Source organism: Sus scrofa, chromosome 8 (assembly GCF_054392235.1).
Source record: "Sus scrofa isolate SSC_HxYL_T2T_F1_AM1 chromosome 8, Sscrofa_HxYL_maternal_Yorkshire_Landrace_v2.0, whole genome shotgun sequence".
In the NCBI taxonomy this organism is placed as follows: Eukaryota; Metazoa; Chordata; class Mammalia; order Artiodactyla; family Suidae; genus Sus; species Sus scrofa.
In genome coordinates, this window is record NC_139390.1 from 73,417,537 (window position 1) to 73,438,406 (window position 20,870).

Genomic DNA, 20,870 nt, shown 5'->3' on the forward strand with positions numbered 1-20,870 from the left:
TCCTCCTTTCTCAACTCACATTGTCACCTAAACTGAGTCAGTCATTGAGAACATAAGCCTTCCAACCCCCCCCATTAATGATACCAACAAATGTAGAAAAAACAAAAATAAATAAGCAGGTTCACACATGGGATAGAAGGGAAAACTCTACAGCAGTGACATGTCCAGAGAAGACAGAGGGATAGGGAAAGCCTGAAAATGTAGATCAGGAAGGAAAGGATAAAAATGAGCTTAGAAATTTGTGTTAAGCATTTGCTTGAGATGGGAAGATACTGGAGGAATTTTCACAGAGGTGTGACATTGTATGATATATACCTTTAGTGAAAAGATTTGAAAAGTAAAGACTATTTTCTTTGACTTGGTAGAACACCCCACTCCTTTAACCCTCCCATTGTATTCCATTCTATCCCAGTCCTCTTAGCCTCACTGCCTTTCTTATGCAGGCTGAACATTGAAGGGTTTTCAGAAGGTGGTAACATATGCCATATATTTTGAAAGGGGAAGACAGATAGATAGCTAACAGAATTTTTCTTTGTCTTCATAGAACACTCCATCCCTTAACACTCTGATTATATTCCATTCTGTCAATTTCCTATGAGCCTCATTTCATTTCTTACCCAGCCCAGACTTCAGACTCAACTATTTTAAGTATTATCTTGATAGTTCATATAACCCTTCTTTCTCTCTGCACTTAGTCCTACTGGAAAACACCCAACCATGAACTAAATTTCTACTGTGAGTCCATGCAAGCAGCTGAATCCTAAAGTAAGTTTGTTTTCTAAATAGTATTAGTCACAAAAGACTGCTTTTCAAACAGAGTTAGATAATATCCTGAGTTAGCTGTCTTCTCTGTAAACTTCCAATGATCCCTCTGGAAAAAAAAATGCCTTTCTACTTGATGGACAATATTGAGTCCATCAAGCCCAAACACCATCCATCTCCCTAGTATGATACTTTGATAATTTGATCTAAATCCAAAGATAATTTCGATTGTCTCCTTCAAGTCTCAGAGGATATAGTGCTCTTCCTTTAGCTCATAGGTACCAACAAATGTAGAAAAAACAAAAGCTCTTTTCAGTGCTTTAAAAATCTCCTCTGCCATCTATTCCTTTCAATGTGTTCATTTGGGGCAAAATAATAATGACAATTTTAATATCTAAAACTAATTGAACAACTATGTGCATGGTAATTTATATATTTGTTTCAATGATCCTTACAATTATTTATATCACTCATATTACAAATAACTATGATTATTAGACCTTGCAGATGAGAAAACTGTAGTAGAAAAAGAATAAGTTGCCCCCATGTCATAATTTTATTTCAATCTGTTGATATTTACTTCCTGATAATTCTTAGAATTCTTTTTATTTAGCTATTGTAGGTATTTTGCAGAATTCCTTTCCTTTCTCCTACACAAACAATGATGTTCTCTTGGGCTCTAACCTTAGCCACTTCTTTTTGAATTCTACATATTTTTCCCTATATGATCTTATCCATTTTAACCATTTTTAATTCCCACATATGATCAGCTGATTGAACTCAGCTCCTAATTATCTAGATAACTTCAGCTCTAAATTAGAACAATTTACAATATACCCAGTTAACCTCTGAATCTCTCTATATGTTTGTTGGCTGCCCCAATTAAAATATAAGCAGTAGAAGGGGCAATATGTTAGCAGAGATTCACCTGCATTTCCAGTAGCCAAAAACCTTATCTGATATTTGGATGAATTCCATATATTTCAGACCTAATATTTTATTACAGTAAATTAAACTGGAATATAGCATTTATTATAGCTCCTTTTCATGATCAGTAAATAATCTTCAATTATCTATCAAAGACTCTCTAGGTTCAAGTTTTAATTATTGGTATAAATAGATGGCCAAAGAGCTTCCTATAATGAAAGATATTTGAAACATATTAAACTAGGAAACACACATTACAAAAATCTGACCATGGTTGTATCCTTATGGCAACAATAGTAGTGTATCTCTGTTAGGCATTTCTCTTGTAAATTAAACACTGTGGCATTTCCAAGAGCATATGAAAAAGTATCCTATTTCCAATATTAAAAATAGCAGAATATGGTCCTGTCTATCAGTATTCTGAAGTCACCTACTGCTTGTGGAGTATGAGATTGTACTTAACAAAAGAAGGATACTCTTGTGTTTATTCATGTCTATTCTTTTTAGTCCATAGATTTCCTATCTTGTTGAGTCACAAAACAACAGAATTAACAATGCCCATTTTTAGTTTAATAATCTCAAATAGAGGGTCAATTAATTTTACTTGCAACTTTTCAACATTTTCCTTCACAAAGTAGTACTTTTGAAGCTTTAAATTCCAAAGATCATATTTTAATTTTGTCTTCATATTAATTTTTACTTACTGAGTTGAAGTTCTCATATTCTCTAAAGTCTATAATGGTCTTCAGCAAACATTGTTTTAATGGCTAAGTAAAGGAAGGAATGGCGGAAGGATGGGAGGAAGGAAGGAAATATATGGTCAAGTTCTCTGATTCTTTCCTGGGCTACACTGGGTCTACTAGTGAGCCAATCAAATGCATTCTGTTTCTCTGTTGTTAAAATTTTGATTTCTAGCATTTCCCTTTGATTCTTTTGTATTGCTTCCATCTCTGGGATGAAAATTACCTATATGATCTTGCCTCTAGTTTATCTTGCCATAAGAACTTTAAATATATTAATCAATATTATTTTCATTCCCTGTTTGAGAGTTTCAACATCTGCATAATAATTGACTCCGGTTCTAATGATGGGTTATCTTCTAAATCTTTTCTTCTTGGCTTTCTATATGCCGTGTAATTTTAACTGTTTGAATCTGTTCTTTGGTATTCAGGAAGGTCTAGGAAGCTGAAGCCTTTATCCTATAAATAAGAAACTGAGGACATGGAACAGTTTTCGTACATAGGAGGATCCCACTGGGTCCTGTTCAGTTTCACTGCATCTTTTGTTTTTTTGTTTTTGTTTCTTAATGAACAGGATTTGAAATGCTAGAGAGTAAAAACTTTGAATCAAGTACTGAAAACCAAAACTAAATTTTAAAATGTCCTGAGTTAATACATTAGTTACAAGTTTAGACAGTAAATGTCGATTTGCCAGAAACATTTCTGGTCAGAATGGCAACTGGCAGTTGTGGCTTATGTCCCTTCGGAACACCAGGAGCACTGGTTTTTAACATGAAAGGATATAACTCAAGAATACTACAATATCTTACCATTGTTTATTATTCAGTATTATGTATAACTAGAGATATTTAGTTGTCAATAATAAATTCACAGGCTGGAAAGGTTTTTTTCAGCTTTTAATATGAAACTGAAACATCTTTGGCTCAAACCCAGACTAAACCCAGATTGGGACTTGAACACAATTGTTTTTGTTTTTGTTTTTGTTTTTGTTTTTCATTAGAATCACCCCACCTTGTGTCTGGACTTACTGAGGCTCAGCTTTTTTGCCACAACACAGAAGGAACTCAGAAAGAGGAATAGTGATAGGCAAGAAATAGATTTATTAAGATAGGACATTTGTGAGGGATACAAGCAGGCAGGTGAGGAGGCTCTGCCCTGAGGATCAGGTGGGCTACAGGTTTATAATCCAAGGAGGTGGGAGAAGTAGGAAAGACCTCCTTCTTCCTTATCCTAAGTAGATGTCAGGCTTACATCACTAGCTCCTCCTTTGTATCAGGTAAGAGAGTATTTGACCCTTTGTGGCCAAACTAGGACTGACATAGTGCTTATTCAAATCAGTAGAAGGATGGTAACAGATGCTAAAATATGCTGACTCATCTCAGATTTCCCTATGATGAGAGTCTCCTACTTTGGAATGTAATCTTTCCTTTAAGTTCCTGTCCTTGGTCCTAAGGATCATTATCTTGAACTTGAATGCAGACCTCATTTTATCTTCCACTTAATAACCTGAGGCATATCCCGTGCTTTTACTTAGGGCTATAGTTAAGCAAGCTTGCTTAGTTCCATGGCATTCTGTTCTGACAGCTTTCCAGAGCAACCATTAACTTAAACAGTGGTCTCCCAAAGTTCTCTAGGTTTCCTTCTCTATCGATGGTCCCCCTACTGGAACTTCTACAACTAGCTGTGTAACTATCCTACTCTATCCCTACCAATAATACATAATTCATATTTGTAACACTAATATAGGAAGAGACACCACACTGGGTTTTTTTGTTTTTTTTAGTTGTTTACTATTATTATTATTTAATAGTTATTTCCCCAATACATTTTTTTTTCTACTGTACAGCATGGGGACCCAGTTACACATAGATGTACACATTCTATTTTCACACATTATCATGCTCCATCATAAGTGACTAGACATAGTTTCCAGTGCTACACAGCAGGATCTCATTGCTAATCCATCCCAAAGGCAATAGTTTGTATCTATTAACCCCAAGCTCCCCAGCCACCCCACTCCCTCACCCTCCCCCTTGGCAACTACAAGTCTATTCTCCAAGTTCTTGATTATCTTTTCTGTGTAAAGGTTCTTTTGTACCTTATATTAGATCCTAGATATAAGTGATATCATATGGTATTTGTCTTTCATTTTCCGACTTATTTCACTCAGTATGAGAGTCTCTAGTTCCATCCATGTTGCTACAAATGGCATTATGTCATTCTTTTTTATGGCTGAGTAGTATTCCATTGTGTATATATACCTCATCTTCCTAATCCAATCATATGCCAATGGACATTTGGGTTGCTTCCATGTCTTGGCTATTGTAAAAAGAGCTGCAATGAACATGCGGGTGCATGTATCTTTTTTAAGGAACATTTTGTCCGGATATATGCCCAAGAGTGGGATTGCAGGGTCATATGGTAGTTCTATGTATAGATTTCTAAGGTACCTCCATACTGCTCTCCATAGTGGTTGTACCTGCTTACATTCCCACCAACAGTGCAGGAGGGTTCCCTTTTCTCCACACCCCCTCCAGCATTTGTTATTTGTGGACTTATCAATGATAGCCATTCTGACTGGTGTGAGGTGGTATCTCTGGGAGTTTTGATTTGCATTTCTCTACTAATCAGGGATGTTGAGCATTTTTTCATGTGCTTGTTAGCCATCTGTACATCTTCCTTGGAGAAATGTTTATTCAGGTCTTTTGCCCATTTTTCAATTGGGGTGCTGGTTTTTTTCCTGTTGAGTTGTATAAGTTGTTTGTATATTCTGGAGATTAAGCCCTTGTCTGTTGCATTATTAGAAACTATTTTCTCCCATTCTGTAAGTTGTTTTTTTGTTTTTTTTTCTGGTTTCCTTTGCTGTGCAAAAGCTTGTCAGTTTGATGAGGTCCCATTGGTTTATTTTTGCTCTTATTTCTGTTGCTTTGGGAGACTGACCTGAGAAAATATTCATGATGTTGATGTCAGAGAATGTTTTGCCTGTGTTCTCTTCTAGGAGTTTGATGGTGTCTTGTCTTATATTTAAGTCTTTCTGCCATTTTGAGTTTATTTTTGTGTATGGTGTGAGGGTGTGCTCTAGTTTCATTCATTTACATGTGGCTTTCCAGTTTTCCCAGCACCCCTTGCTGAAGAGACTATCTTTTTCCCATTTTATATTCTTGCCTCCTGTGTTGAAGATTAATTGACTGCAAGTGTCTGGGTTTATTTCTGGGTTCTCTCTTCTATTCCATTGGTCTGTATGTCTGTTTCGGTACCAGTACCACACTGTCTTGATGACTTTGGCTTTGTAGTATTGCTGAGGTCTGGGAGAGTTATGCCTCCTGCTTGGTTTTTGTTCTTCAGAATTGCTTTGGCAGTTCTGGGTTTTTGTAGTTCCATGTAGATTTTTGGATTGTTTGTTCTAGTTCTGTGAAAAATGTCATGGGTAATTTGATAGGGATTGCATTGAATCTGTAGATTGCTTTGGGTAGTATGGCCATTTTTATAATATTAATTTTTCCAACCCATGAGCATGGAATGTCTTTCCATTTCTTTACATCTTCTTTAATTTCCTGGATTAAAGTTTTATAGTTTTCAGCATATAAGTCCTTTACCTCCTTGGTCAGGTGTATTCCCAGGTATTTAATTTTTGGGGTGCAGTTTTAAAAGGTATTGTATTTCTGTATTCCTTTTCTAATATTTCATTGTTAGTATACAGAAACGTGACTGATTTCTTGCTACTTTGCTGAGTTTGTTGATCAATTCAAGTAGTTTGGGGTTTGAGTCCTTAGGTTTTCTAATATAGTATCATGTCATCTGCATACAGTGACAGTTTTACCTCTTCTCTTCTATTTGGATGCCTTTTATTTCTTCTGTTTGTCTGATTGCAGTGGCTAGGACTTCCAGTACTATGTTGAATAACAGTGGTGAGAGTGGGCATCACTGTCTTGTTCCAGATTTTAGTGGGAAGGCTTTCAGCTTTTCCCCATTGACTGTTATATTTGCTGTGTGTTTGTCATAAATGGCTTTGATTATGTTAAGGAATGTTCCCTCTATACCCACTTTGACAAGAGTTTTGATCATGAATGGATGTTGGACTTTATCAAATGCTTTTTCTGCATCTATTGAGATGATCATGTGGTTTTTGACTTTTCTTAAGGTGTGTATGACACTGACTGATTTGCATATGTTGAACCATCCTTGTGAACCTGGGATGAATCCCACCTGTTCGTGGTGTATGATCTTTTTGATATGTTGTTGGATTCGGTTGGCTAAGATTTTGTTGAGAATTTTTGCATCTATATTCATCAAAGATATTGGCCGATATTTTTTTTGGTGGTATCTTTGTCTGGTTTTGGAATTAGGGTGATGGTGGCATCGTAGAATGTCTTTTTGAAAAAGTTTAAGAATGATGGGCACCAGTTCCTCTTTGTATGTTTGGTAGAATTCACCTGTGAAGCCATCTGGTCCTAGACTTTTATTTGTAGGGAGTGTTTTTATGATGTATTCAATTTCATTTCTAGTGATCAGTCTGTTCAGTTGGTCTATTTCTTCTTGATTCAGTTTTGGCAGGCTGTAAGTCTCTAGAAAGTTGTCCATTTCTACACTGTTATCTTAAAAATATTTATATTTTCCAGTTATATTTCATGCTTAACACAAAATGAAATAAAGCATAAGATTCCTTCATTGAAGTTACTAATTGACGAAAAATTCAGTTAAGTAATGAATATCTGTAAACTGTCTTTAGGAGTTAAGTTTAATGTGGTTCCTAAATTTGTCTTTAACTGTCAAAGTAAGGAAACTTCCCTGTTTTTATGGTTCTGTGAAATGTGGGAAGTAATTTACAGCCAAATAAGCCAAATGGATAGGTTTTAATTTCTTCAGATTTAATGCAGATTTATTTCAAAACAAAGAAGAAACAGTAAGGGCTTCTTATACATATCCCTGGAGGAGAAGAAGTGAGGCATATGGTTCAGAGTAAGACCAGGATCCTCAGCTATTAGTTGGAAACAGGATAGCTGTTACACCCCATAAGATGCTCTCATTCTTAAAAGATTCTCTGATGGAGATCAGTTAAATAAACTTTGTGTGCCTACAAATATACAGCATCTTTACATTGTCTCCTGGTTCAGAGAGTTTGGTAACACAGGTATTGTGTAAATCTAATCCCCATACATCTGAATTCCCACTTCCAGGCTGCATGAGAGAAGACTTATCAAAGGAATTTTTTTTTTTCTCCAAGTCAGACTGGACTTAAAGAGTCCACATTAATCCTAGAAGGATGTGCTTTTCCTACTCAGGAAGTCTCGTGTTCTACTGAGGAGCTGAAGCGTGGGGTCAAGTAAGTCCTTCCACTTAAAAGCTATTTGAAGGGGGAAAAAATCTGAGGAAAAGGGGATAGAAAAAGCATTATTCGAATGGGACGTAAGTGTATTGTTCCTCTTGGAGCACTCTAAAATAACCACAAGTAATATATGAGTAGATAAATGGACACAATGAGACACTGGGGAAGAGATTTTTAAATGCTGATACATCTGGAATCTTTCCATTTCTGAAGTGATTATTTTAAGGACTCTAAAATTATAGTTCTATTATCTTTCCTTAGCTGTCATTTATTCTGACTATAATAAAAACTTATTTTACGTTATTTATGAAGAAATACTTATTCATCCTTAATGGAATTGCTAATGCATTAGAGCTTCACTAAATTAATAGTTGTCATATTAAGACAAATGTCAAATTTAAGTGGAAATATGTTTATTGAATTATCTATGACAGAGTAATGACATAATCTGGTATTATTTAAACTATTCATGTGGAATTTGTTTTAAAAGCACATCAAAAAAGGTGAATGTGCACTTTCTGATATAGCTTCTTTTTCTCTATTTATAGATTTGGGCTATAATATATGATCAAATTAATATGTTCTCAAAATAATTGTGAGATAAAGGAGATATAAATTTTTCAATTGTCATAAAATATGTAAATTATTAGACAATTTTTACACAATATGACAAATTAGACAATTGCTATATAATTTGGCTTTGAAAATTGGCTCCAGCCGATCAAATACTCCTGTTTCAGAAACCCAGATAGGGATAACTGTAATGCTTTAGAGAGAAGACTAACAGTTAACTTTATATTATTAATCTTTAGGACTCTAGAATGAGGTATGGGCTACTTTAAAAACAATTAGACCATAATAGGGAATAAAATACCTTCCTTTATGTATAAAACTGTGATATTTTTGTTTCACTAATTAAACTTTTTTTGTTGTTGTTGTCTTTTGTCTTTTTAGGGCCACACCCACAGCATATGGAGGTTCCCAGGCAGGGGTCTAATCAGAGCTGTAGCCACTGGCCTACACCAGAGCCACAGCAAGGGCAGATGCTAGCCACGACTGCAGCCCACACCACAGCTCATGGCAATGCCAGATCCTTAACCTACCAAGCAAGACCAGGAATCGAACCTGCAACCTCATGGTTCCTAGCCAGATTCGTTTCCACTGCGCCATGATGAGAACTCCTCACTAATTAAACATTTTAATTTTTTTTAAAATAATGTTGGACAATAATGGAGATTTTGGTATTGTAAACAATGTTAGAAAGAATCACTTGATTAATTTGTTCCTTCTTATGTTTGTTTATAATGGCCCATTCTAAAAGGACTTAAGGAAGCTTGCAAAGTAGATAAACAGGACTTTTTTTTTAAGTTGCAAATATTTCTGAGAGAGATATTAGACTAAGGAAAATAAGATAAAGCTAGAGATGAAGTCAGCCCCCTGATTGAGGTGCCATAATGCCCTAGAAAGTTCTAAAAATGGGCACGATATTTGACTCTGAAATTCCTGGTAGGCAAAGAAAAAAATAAATGCAAAACCAAGAAATAAACAATAACAGTGGAGTTCCCATTGGGGCTCAGTGGGTTAAGGACCCAACATTGTCCTGTGAGGTTGCAGGTTCAATCCCTGGCTTCACTCAGGGGATTAGGGATGCAGCATTACTGTGAGCTGTGGCATAGGCTGGCAGCTGCAGCTCTGGGAACATGCCACAAATGTGGCCATAAAAATTTTTAAAAATAAAATAACGGCACAAAGGAAACTTTCCACAGAAAAGAAAATCATGGACTTGGAGAATAGACTTGTGGTTGCCGAGGGGGAAGGGGAGGGACTGGGAAAGACTAGGAGTTTGGGGTAGACAGATGCAGAATGTTGCCGTCAGGATAGATTATCAGTGGGATCCTGCTATGCAGCACTGGGAATTCTGTCTAGTCACTTATGATGGAACATGTAATGTGAGAAAAAGGAATATATACATGTAAGTGTAACTGGGTCACCATGCTGTACAGTAGAAAAATATATAAATATATATAAAATGATTAAAAAAATACAGACATAAATGAATAATATCAGTGTATCTATGACATAAAAATATACTAATAGTTTAAGGAAAACCTAGGTACTAGAACCTGTCAGGAATGTCTCCAGTACTGCTTATAGAGAAAGAGAATGAAGCATAGATTTTTGTCCTGTATGTCTTTACAACATAAAGACAATAGCAATAATATACCTGTTAGTCTTTTTCTTAAAGGATCTCTCCAAAAAAAGTTGTACAATACCAAAAAGCATTATAGCAAAGACCATTCAATATTTGATCAAAATCGTGTCAAACAAATAAGCAGCTTTACCTAAAATTAAAAATTTGTTTGATAACTTCCAGGCCGTCTTCCAAGAATATAATTTTCCCAGCCTAGATTTTAAGAATTAGGCAGGAAAGCATTTCCTGTCTCATCAAAAAAAAAAAACTTGAAAACTCTTTCTGGTTATTAGAATACATTTGGCATTCAAGGAATACATCCTCACTTCACATAGAAAATTACAGACTACAGAGATAAAATTAAATTATGGAAATAATTATTTTTAAAATGTCATCAACTACTTAGAACTAACCCATTAAATACTTTGGCTACATTGAAAATCTGAATAGTCATTTAGCAATACATCATGAAACTGATACTATTCTTATTAAGCATTTCTTTTTTCTTTTTTTGAGGTACTAAATAATGTTATAAAAATGTATGCACTTTTTTTTGGTTAAGAGTGGAGATGAAATCCTGTGAAATTGTATTGTGATGATCATTATACAACTACAGATGTGATAAATTCATTTGAGTAATAAAAAAATAAATAAAAAAATAAAAGCTTCTTCTATAAAAAAAAAAAAGAGTGGAGATGATTGGCATTTTTGAAGAAGAAGCCATAGACTTTAACAATCAACCAAGTAGAGATTGCTTGTACAATCTCTGAAGAAAACTGAGCCTATTCGAGACACACTCCGAATATACGCCTGCCCCGCTATTTTCAGAGACAGAGGGAAAAAATGGTGATCAAGAGCCTTAATATTTACGCTATGGCACATGGTGATGACAGCTTTAAGACTGGAATTTTTCCAAGTAGGTGATACCATGCTCCCAGTGAATCCATAAAAAGAAAATCTTAATAAAGCAGCCATAGAATGGCTATTTTGAAGCAATTTTATTTCCTAGTAAGCCCTCCAAGACAAATTAATTGCAAATTTTATCCCTTGGTAGGTAAAGAAGGTGATTTCCACTTCAAGAAGTTTAGCCAGAAGCCAGTAAGTTGTTAAAAGACATCTGCCAACAAAGATAATTTTGGCTTTAGTTTTATTCCTGTTAGGTAATGCTGACAGTGGTTAAATAGTCGGACCACATTTTCTGTGAATGGTCTTCCTAGTTAGACTAATAAAGCCATATATTCATTTGCTATTCTCTAGAAAAGAAATATAAAATATCTTGTCTATCTTCTGAAGCAATCTCTTTACAATACTAACGTTCATAGAGTCAATCAAAATGAAGCTTCTGCTTTGGGCCTGCCTCATGTATGTTGCTTCTGCAAAGGTGAGTAGATGGATTTTTTAAATTGCATCAATAGTACAGTCATTAAATAATTGTAGATAGGGATTCATGTTAGTGATAGATGCAGCAGAGAGACATGTTAATAGTCATGAGGCCTGTTGCATCAAACATTTCAAAAGAAATTTTGGAAGTCACAATAATAAAGTGTGATCTAGAAAGGGGTAAACAGCAAGGAAAAGAGATGAGTTCAGAAATTAAGTGGGCTTAAGGAGGATAAAATTATAGGGAACTAGAATCCCATGTAGATAATCTTAATAGTTTACATCTTCAAATTATGGAAACCTGGATTAGGCTTCCCCTGATAGTGCAGTCCCATTGCTGGAGGCATTTATGTAGTCACAGGGAATATTGGATGGAGTTGAGATAAATGGACAGGAGTTACCACTGTGGCTTAGCAATAATGAACCTGACTAGGATCCATGAGGATGCAGGTTCGATCCCTGGCCCTGTTCAGTGGGTTAAGGATCCAGCATTTCCCTGAGCTGTGGTGTAGGTTGCAGAGGCGGCTCAGATCCTGCATTGCTGTGGCTGTGCCTGTGGCTGTGGTCAGCAGCTGCAGCTCTGATTGGACCCCTAGCCTGGGAACTTCCATAGGCCGCAGGTATGGCCTAAAATAACTAACTAACTAACTAACTAACTAACTAAATAAATAAATAAAGTAAATGGAAATAATGACCATCAGTGTAGTGTAAATAGATGAGCCTCTAATATAAGAAATAGCTGAAAATCCTTAACCCTAGCCAAAGCATGTATTAAATATTCTCTTTTGCAAAAAGGAGAAAATTATGACATCTACCTCATAGGATTGCTTTGACTATTAACTCTGACAATTATGTAATGCACTTAGCAGAGTACCTAGGATATTGTAGGAACTCAAATTTATCTGATATTATTAACAATTATTATCCAGTTACTAACTGACATTACTAATTATTATCATCATCTTTGCAAATGTCAAGATACTTATCAATCTCCTAAAATCACCTGAATTAAACTAAGGCTTAAAATAGTAAATGATGACTTTTCTACACTATTCTGCCATCCTTATCTCATTCCATGTTGGATAATCTGTGAGCAATTCATGAAAGAATTTGAAGCATGACTGGAGAACAAGTGGACATATAGTCATTCTGCAATGGCAAACTACAAACACACACACACACACACACACACACACACACACACACACAGAATGCAAATAAAACCTGAGAGGTGAAAGAGAACAGCAAAACCAGATAAATGAGTAAGACTGAATGATCCTTCAGATGGTAAGATTTATGTACATCTAGAAAATTATAAACCAAAATCCATCAGCTAAGGTAAAATTTCCTAGGACAATAGTCTAGGTCAAAAACATATAATGATAATAACAATAAACAAATAATTTATACTAGTGATTCTTATCTCAAAAAGAAACTAACTATACTAAAAATAAAGTACTAATTCTTCTGTAATATAAAATTCAGATACAGATGTTTTTCAATAAATAACCAAAGTAAATTTTTTTCTTTTGTTTTAGAAGCGTTTCCATGTCATTGATGAGGTAAAACATTTTTTTCTTTTCATTTAGGTATAAATATATTTGCTTTTACTTTAAAGCATATTTTACATTTTAAAACCCGATTTTGTACAATGCAATTTTGTGACTACCATTGCTGTTAAAATATTAGTACTATTACTCTCTTCTTAATTGAGAGAAACAATATATTTGGGTTCAATATATTTCAACTGTAAGGTCTTTATTTCTTTTCAATGAGCAGAAGCATTAAGTGTACTCCCTCTGTAGTGTGATAAAATTTTTGCCATGCACAGGTTTCTTCCTCACGCCTCTGTAAAACTGTATGGCAATGTCGTACTAACTTTACTTCAGCAAACTAAGTGATGAATACCGGAAGGCTTTGCCGGTAATTTAAGAAAGTAATTTTGGAACATGTTCTCTTCTCTTGCTGTGATGGTCTCATTTTAAAATGCATCTTTAGGAAGTTCCCGTTGTGGAAATCCACTGAGCCACAACAACGGGAACTCCCTAAAGCTGCATTTCTTATCACGTTTCTTTTAATGCTAACCAATTGATGGAGTTATTTTCTTGACATGAATTCCAAGTTAAACTGTAAATAACAGGCACTATTTATAAACACAGACTCAGTTTCCTGCTTGTTGGAAAATGCTGCCTTTTTTATCAATGATTCATTTTTATGATATAAAACTTTATTTATAGAATTACTTTTCATTTAAAAGTATTTACCTAATGAATAGGCAGTGAAACTGGATATCAGTATGAATAAACAATTACAGGATGTATAAATGTAAATATGCTCATCCTTATAGATACATTTTTTTTTTTTGTCCACGCCCAGCATATGAAAGTTCCTGGGCCAGGGATCCAATCAGCGACCCAAGCCACTTCAGTGACAACACTGGATCCTTAACCTGCTGTGCCACAAGATAACTCCTATATAAAGATGCATTTTTATTTATTATTCATTTATTTATTTATTGTGGCTTTTCAGGGCCATACCTGAGGCATATGGAAGTTCCTAAGCTATAGGCTGAACAGAAGCTGAAGCTGCCGGCCTACACCACAGCCACAGCAATGCCGGATCTTTAACACCCTGAGCAAGGCCAGCGATGGAACCCTCATCCTCATGGATACTATGGTTAGCATTAAAAGAAACATGATAAGAAATGTTAAATATTGCTTATTATATTTTAAAATTATATTTCTGTTATGCAAATTTTTAATTTCTTGAATTATAATTAGACCATGCAATGAATACAAGAATCTAGAATCTTGATGTATAAACAAACACATACCAAATTTGCTCATAAAACTGACAAATGTATGATAGGAAACAAATCTTCATGTAAGTGAGACCAAGAAATTAATTTTCCATAAATTCTTACATAAGGTTGTGACCTCCCTGACAATTTTCCACACATGTAATAGACAAACCCAGAGCAGTTAAAGGAGAATGAGGAAGTCCTTCTACTAAAAATCCCATGTGAAATGTAACAGTAAATGCATTAGTAACATTAATAATTGTCTCCTTTAAAAAGCAAACACAACAGGGAAAATTAAAGATGAAAAGCCAGTGGTATATATTCTGAAATGATCATCACCATTAGTTAATATCCATTTCCACACATAGTTACAATTTTTTCTCAGGATGAAAATTTTAAAGATCTTCTCTCTTTGCAACTGTTTTGTTGGGGTTTTTTTGTTTGTTTGTTTTGCCTTTTCTAGGGCCGCACCCACGGCATATGGAGATTCCCAGGCTAGGGGTCTAATGGGAGCTGTAGCCACCAGCCTACTGTCTACAGCAACGTGGGATCCCAGCCGCGTCTGCAACCTACACCACAGCTCAGGGCAACACTGAATCCTTAACCCACTGAGTGAGGCCAGGGATGGAACCCGCAACCTCGTGGTTCCTAGTTGGATTCATTAACCATTGAGCCACTAAGGGAACTCTTCTATGCAACTGGTAAATACAGGAGACAGTGTTATTTACTATAGCCAATTATATCTCAATTGGAAAAGAAAAAGGCAGTAGACATCATCCACATGCAGTCTCCTTGCCTTCTTCGGAACAATTTGAGATGCCTGGGCTCCAAGTAGAAGCTTTGAGGCAGGGTGAAAAGAGTTCCGAGGGAGCTAGAAGAGGTATAACTCAGTGAGGGCTTCCTTGAGGCCCTTCAGAGACCTGGAGAGTCCTGAGGGCACTGGGCTGGGGATGGGGGAGGGGCGGGGCAGGGCAGCGGGGGACAGTGCAGAGGAGGAGTAAGCCCAGGCCAGGACAAAAATAGACGAAAAGAACGTGCACATTCTAAAATTGAAAATAAATTGTTTCACTATCTGACCACTCTGTCCCCACCAACCCACCCCTGCACAGATAATTAAAAACTAACAATCACTAGCAAAGCTTGAAATCTTCCATCTCTTCCATTTTCAATAATAGTGCATGTTCTTTTCGTCTATTTTTGTCCTGGCCTAGGCTGGCCTACTGCGCAGTTTATGACACTCCAATTTGCTGACACACAAAATACTTCTTTCGGAATGGGGGCTTATTCCACTTCTTAAGAAATTATTAGTGCCTGCTTCAAAGACGATACGAGCACATTAGCCTTGAGGTTGAGACGCAAGTGGAATTCTTAAACAAAAATAAACTTCACTCGGAGTTTCCGTCGTGGCTCAGTGGTTAACGGATCCGACGAGGAACGATGAGGTTGCGGGTTCGATCCCTGGCCTTGCTCAGTGGGTTAAGGATCCAGGGTTGCCTAAGCTGTGGTGTAGGTTGCAGACGCAGCTCGGATCCCACTTTGCTGTGGCTGTGGCATAGGCCGTTGGCTACAGCTCTGATTTGACCCCTAGCCTGGGAACCTCCATATGCAGCGGGAGCGGCCCAAGAAATGGCAAAAAGACAAAAAAAAAAAGTAAAAAAAATAAACTTCACTCATTGTATAACGTCAAGTCAGAACATAAGTAATACGTAGATAGGGTAGAGGTAATCAGCATTAACTTCTTTGCTCTCCTTCAGGATCACAAAGACATTCATGGCCGTCGCTACCCAATTAACCCATCTCTGGATATTATTTACCCCATGCCAGAAAGTGAATTCACCCCTCCTGTCTCTCCTCCAAGGAAGAATCTCCCCCATTACCCTGGGAATCCTGACCCTGATACAGGGATCCCCCCTTACGCCTGGATCCTCGGTGCTCCTGGAGCCCCCCTCTACCGCATTCCTAATTTTCCCATGCCTTCTTGGTTGTCGCGTCATCCTCCTCCTGGTGGGGCTTTCAGCCATGTCCCTTCCTCCAGCAGAAGCAGGGGGCCTTTTCTCCCAGATGAAAAGGTTATACCTACCGCAGCTGAACTCTACATAGCTATGCCTCTTGCCCCTCCTACTACACCCCCACCCACTATCCCAGACCTGGCTCTGCCTGCTGTGACTGAGCCTGATGAAGCTGAACCTGCAGCTGCACCCCTGCGGCCCTAGAACCTCAGCCGGCTGCTTCTCTTGACCAGGTGGGTCGCCTCAGTCTTCCTCCCGCAACGCATGAGATTTGCAGGAGCCGGAAGGAAGGAGTTTCTGCACAAGCAAACATATATCGGCTCACATATTTTGAGCAGCTTTACTGAGATTCAATGACAAACAGCAGACTACCAATACTGAAAGTGTATACTTTGATAAGTTTTGACACATATATATAGTTTGACATATAGACACACACACATCCATGGAAAAAAACCACCAGGTTAATGAATATATCTACCAAAGCCAGAAGTTTCCTGCCATTATTTATTAATAATCCCACCTGCTTTTTCCTGTCCTCAATCTATTTTCTGTCAGTACAGATTGTTTTGCATTTTCCAGAATTCTTTGTAAGCAGAATCACATGCTGTATAGACTGTTTTGTGTTTGGTTCTCAAACTCAGCACAATTATTTTGAGATTTATTCATGTAATTATACAGATCAATAGTTCAGTCATATTTTTGCAAAGTAATATAGGATAAAATGGACATATTGTAATTTTTTACCCATTCATTTTTTTTGATGAACATTTTAATTGCTGAACTGGATGTCATGCAAATGACAGAATCACATTCTTTTTATGGCCAAGTAATATTTCATCATATATACCACATCTTTCTTATCCATTCATCTATGGATGGACACGTCCATTGCTTCCCTATCTTGGGTATGTAAATAATGCTGCTGTGAACATAGGATAACCTTGTGAGATCTTTGCATCTATGTCTTTGTGTCCCTCTCTTTCCATCAGACTCTCTTCCCTGTGAATTTCAGCCATCTTGGTCTTCCTGAGCTCCCAGCTCCAGCTCCCTTCACTCAGGTCTGGAAATAATCCATGCAGTGAACTTGAACAATCAGAGTCCATTGCCTTTGCTTCCTGTCTCTCAGGGATAGCTCTTCTTCATAGCCTGATGCTCAGATCTTGAGAAATTACTGTTTCTTGTATTTTTAGTATTTCTTAAATTTGTTTCTGGGCAAAGGGTAAATTCAGTTTCTGTTACTCATCTTGACCTAGAGTAAAACTTTAAAAAGAATGATTTTTTTTTGAAAAATATGTAGAAGCACTTTGTCCCTAAGTTTTAGATGTGACTCTTTTATAAAAGGGAAAGTGGGATTCCAACACACATCAAAGATTCTTTGAACCCTGGGCATAGGCTGAAGACAAATGGGAGGTTAAATCCAACAGTGAATGATTTATAAAGTAAATTGCTACTAATTGAATACTCCTAGTAGTTGTTTCCTAGGAGAAAGTACAATCATTTCTTCCTGTTCCCTTGTCCCTGATAGGGATCAGGATCAAATTAAATGGTTACTTGGAATTGATCCAGAGAGGTTTGAAGACCCCTGCTTATTCTCCAATGCTCCACACGTTAACATGTCCCTTCAGTAGGTTTCTTTGACACAAAGCACTCTCCCTCTACCAGTATATACCCACCTGTAGTTCATGGCTCACATGGGGGTAGGGAGAAATTTTAGAAAGTATGAATAAGAAGAAATAAGACTTGATAAAAAGAGGCCTTGAAAACACAGCTAACTATCTTAGACCGATTCCTATAGACAAAGGAATTTATTAAAGACTTTCATTGAAAGGAGATTTTGACCTATTCTCTGTTTCCAAGAGCTAAGTCTGATGTCAACATAGAGAATTATAAATATGAGCTATAAAGAAATCACCAGGGCACAACTTCTTAGAGATTAAATGTTTTCAGAAAAGATATGTTGGGGAGTTCCCTTGTGGCACAGCAGTTTAAGAATCAGGCATTGTCACTGCAGAGGCTCATATTGCTGCTGTGGTGTGGGTTCCATCCCTGGCCCAGGAACTTCCACATGCCATGGGTGTGGTCAAAAAAAATATATGTTCAATACTATGAAATGAAATACATTTTATCATTTATGATAGATTTTTTTTTTTAGGTACTTTTTTGTACCTAAAAAGAGAAGAGAGCACCATGTGTTTATCTCTGTAAGTCACGCATGATCATGAGATTTAAAAATCATATATTAAATACTATGAAATGAAATACTATGAAATGAAATACATTTTATCATTTATGATAGATTTTTTTTTTTTAGGTACTTTTTTGTACCTAAAAAGAGAAGAGAGCACCATGTGTTTATCTCTGTAAGTCACGCATGATCATGAGATTTAAAAATCATATATTAAATAGACAGAATCTCATCATTTGAACCTCCTTTTGAATCTATTTTTACTAAATGAAAATGAGAAAGTGGGGTATGGAGAGACACTGCTAGTCTGTTCCTCAGATTTCTGAAATTAGGAACTCATGTCCTGTGTAACAAACAAGCAACTTTTGGACAGTTCTTGCTCACATTGATCCAAATTGATTATGACTTGGATATTTTAAATAACAGAGGTCAACATAGGGAAGAAACTTCCACAAGGGGAAGGTGATTGAATTATGGATGAGCAAGACCCTTGTTAAGGTTCTCACAGATCATTCTGTATGTTATTTATTCAACCATTATTCTTAGCCCACACTGAGAAGCACTGTTTCAGAGAACAAACAAAGAGACCATTTAGATCCCAAATCTCCTCTCCTGGCCTTTCCACCACCCCAGCCTTGCCTCCCACCCACCATCACACACTGTCCTGGGAAGAAAGGCACAGTCAACAAGCTCGAATGGAGTCATCCCATCCATCTTAGCCATCTAAACAAAAAACTTGCTTCCCTCATTCCAAGTTCTCATTCCTTTATCCCTTCCAAAGCCTGTTTTTACTTTTTCACAATTTTATTGTCAGAAATATTCACTGGACAGGAAAACTGCAAGGCTTTATTTGACTGTCAACCAAATCAGCATTTCTACTGAGGTGGCATTGGTACTTAAGGCAGAATTGAAAAACAAACTTGATACCACTTACTGTTTGGCCGTGGTGCTTCTCATAGCAGCTATTACAAAGGAGATGAAAAGGCTTAAATTTTGAGTTGAGCCCTGCTTACTGTGATATTCTTTGGGGTTTTATTTATTTTACTGTTACATGAAAGGATATTGATTCTTCTTTGTTGTTCAAATTATCCTTGAATTTGTTCAAGATATTCCATAAATTTAACAACTTCACATGTTTAGTAAGCATTTGCATTTCATTTCCTACTATATTAATTACTTAATTTACAACAGTTAAAGGCAAATTCTCTTATGGGAGAGAAGTAATTCTCCTCCAAATCATTCAGCATCAGGATACTGTTGATGTAAACCCAACATCCACATGCAAATAAATCATACTATTTAATTAGCATTATAATTTTAAAGTAACTGTTAAAGAACGTACTATATGGACAAGATAGAGGAAAACAAGCTTGTTTCTCTTATATGTCTTTTTTTTTTTTTTTTTTTTTTTGTCTTTTGGCCATTTCTTGGGCCGCTCCCGCGGCATATGGAGGTTCCCAGGCTAGGGGTTGAATCGGAGCTGTAGCTGCCAGCCTACACCAGAGCCACAGCAACTCGGGATCCAAGCCGCATCTGCGACCTACACCACAGCTCATGGCAACGCCGGATCGTCAACCCACTGAACAAGGGCAGGGATCGAACAGCAACCTCATGGTTCCTAGTCGGATTCATTAACCACTGGGCCACAACGGGAAGTCCTCTCTTATATGTCTTTTAATTGTAGTGCGCATTTGTAGGTCACCATTAGATATTGTCCCTTAATTGTAAAGCAACAAAAGCAGTTTTCTATAGCACAAGTAATTAGGTCTTTTTTACACAAAACTAATATATTATTTTCCTTTTTCAGGAATAATGGGTACAGAAACCAGTGAAAGCTACCAAAAAAAAAAAAAAAAAAAAAAAGACTCATTCTGTTACATTAAAAATGTCAGTCTCACCATATTGGTTGATTTGTGACAGTTTTTCTTTGGACTAAATTGATACACAAAAGATGTTTATGGTATATTTTTTCTCAACCCACAGTTTTAAAATGCTACTTCCTAAATATGTAACCTCCACTAAGAATGAGAATATATGCGAATGCTAAATACATGACCCACCTCCATCCAGCACAACTAAGAAATACTCAGACTCAATAAGAAAATCAGTCTATTTTTCACTTAAAAAAAGAACTTAAGAAGAAATAAATTTGATTTTTTGAGAATTTAATATTTAAAATAAGTTTGTGTTAATTTCAGTGTAATTTTTCAGCACTGACCAGAAAACTACTTTAACTAGTGGGCTTGAAAAATATTTAGTTTCATCTATTCCTGAGCCTTCCAAGAAGGAGCAAAAACTGAACTGTTAACTTTCATGTTGTAAAGACATGGAAGCTATTTCTTCTGGCTGTTTCTTTCTCATCTTGGGAAATTACTGCACAAAACTTGGAGTCATCCTTTACCCATTCCTTTCATTCATAAATCACATCCAAGATGTCAGTATATATTGTCAGCTCTACCTTTGAATTAGAAACAGAATCTAACAAATTCTTACCATTTCCATTGCTACCATATGGCTAAAACCACCATAATTTGTGGCTTGCAGTAC

At 36.5% G+C, this 20,870-nt stretch overlaps 1 protein-coding gene across 2 annotated transcripts; it reads left to right on the plus strand.

Annotated features, from left to right (window-relative positions):
- The first annotated feature begins 567 nt into the window (after positions 1–567).
- PRR27 (proline rich 27) lies at positions 568–20,223 on the plus strand. Of its 2 annotated transcripts, XM_084973764.1 has the most exons (7): positions 572–765; positions 7,654–7,752; positions 11,269–11,327; positions 12,865–12,888; positions 15,881–16,368; positions 18,450–18,498; positions 20,131–20,223. In XM_084973764.1, the coding sequence occupies exons 3-5, from the start codon at positions 11,280–11,282 to the stop codon at positions 16,337–16,339; spliced, it is 531 nt and encodes a 176-aa protein (XP_084829890.1). In that variant the 5' UTR covers positions 572–765; positions 7,654–7,752; positions 11,269–11,279; the 3' UTR covers positions 16,340–16,368; positions 18,450–18,498; positions 20,131–20,223. The 2 variants fall into 2 exon arrangements, with proteins under 2 accessions (XP_084829891.1, XP_084829890.1); XM_084973765.1 differs by lacking the exon at positions 7,654–7,752 and having other exon boundaries at positions 568–765.
- Positions 20,224–20,870: the final 647 nt, after the last annotated feature.

Coding starts and splice junctions, on each gene's coding strand:
- PRR27 (XM_084973765.1), top strand. CDS start 11,280: ATGAAGCTTCTGCTTTGGGCCTGCCTCATGTATGTTGCTTCTGCAAAG. Junction 11,328..12,864: donor TGTATGTTGCTTCTGCAAAG/GTGAGTAGATGG, acceptor CTTTTGTTTTAG/AAGCGTTTCCATGTCATTGA. Junction 12,889..15,880: donor GTTTCCATGTCATTGATGAG/GTAAAACATTTT, acceptor GCTCTCCTTCAG/GATCACAAAGACATTCATGG.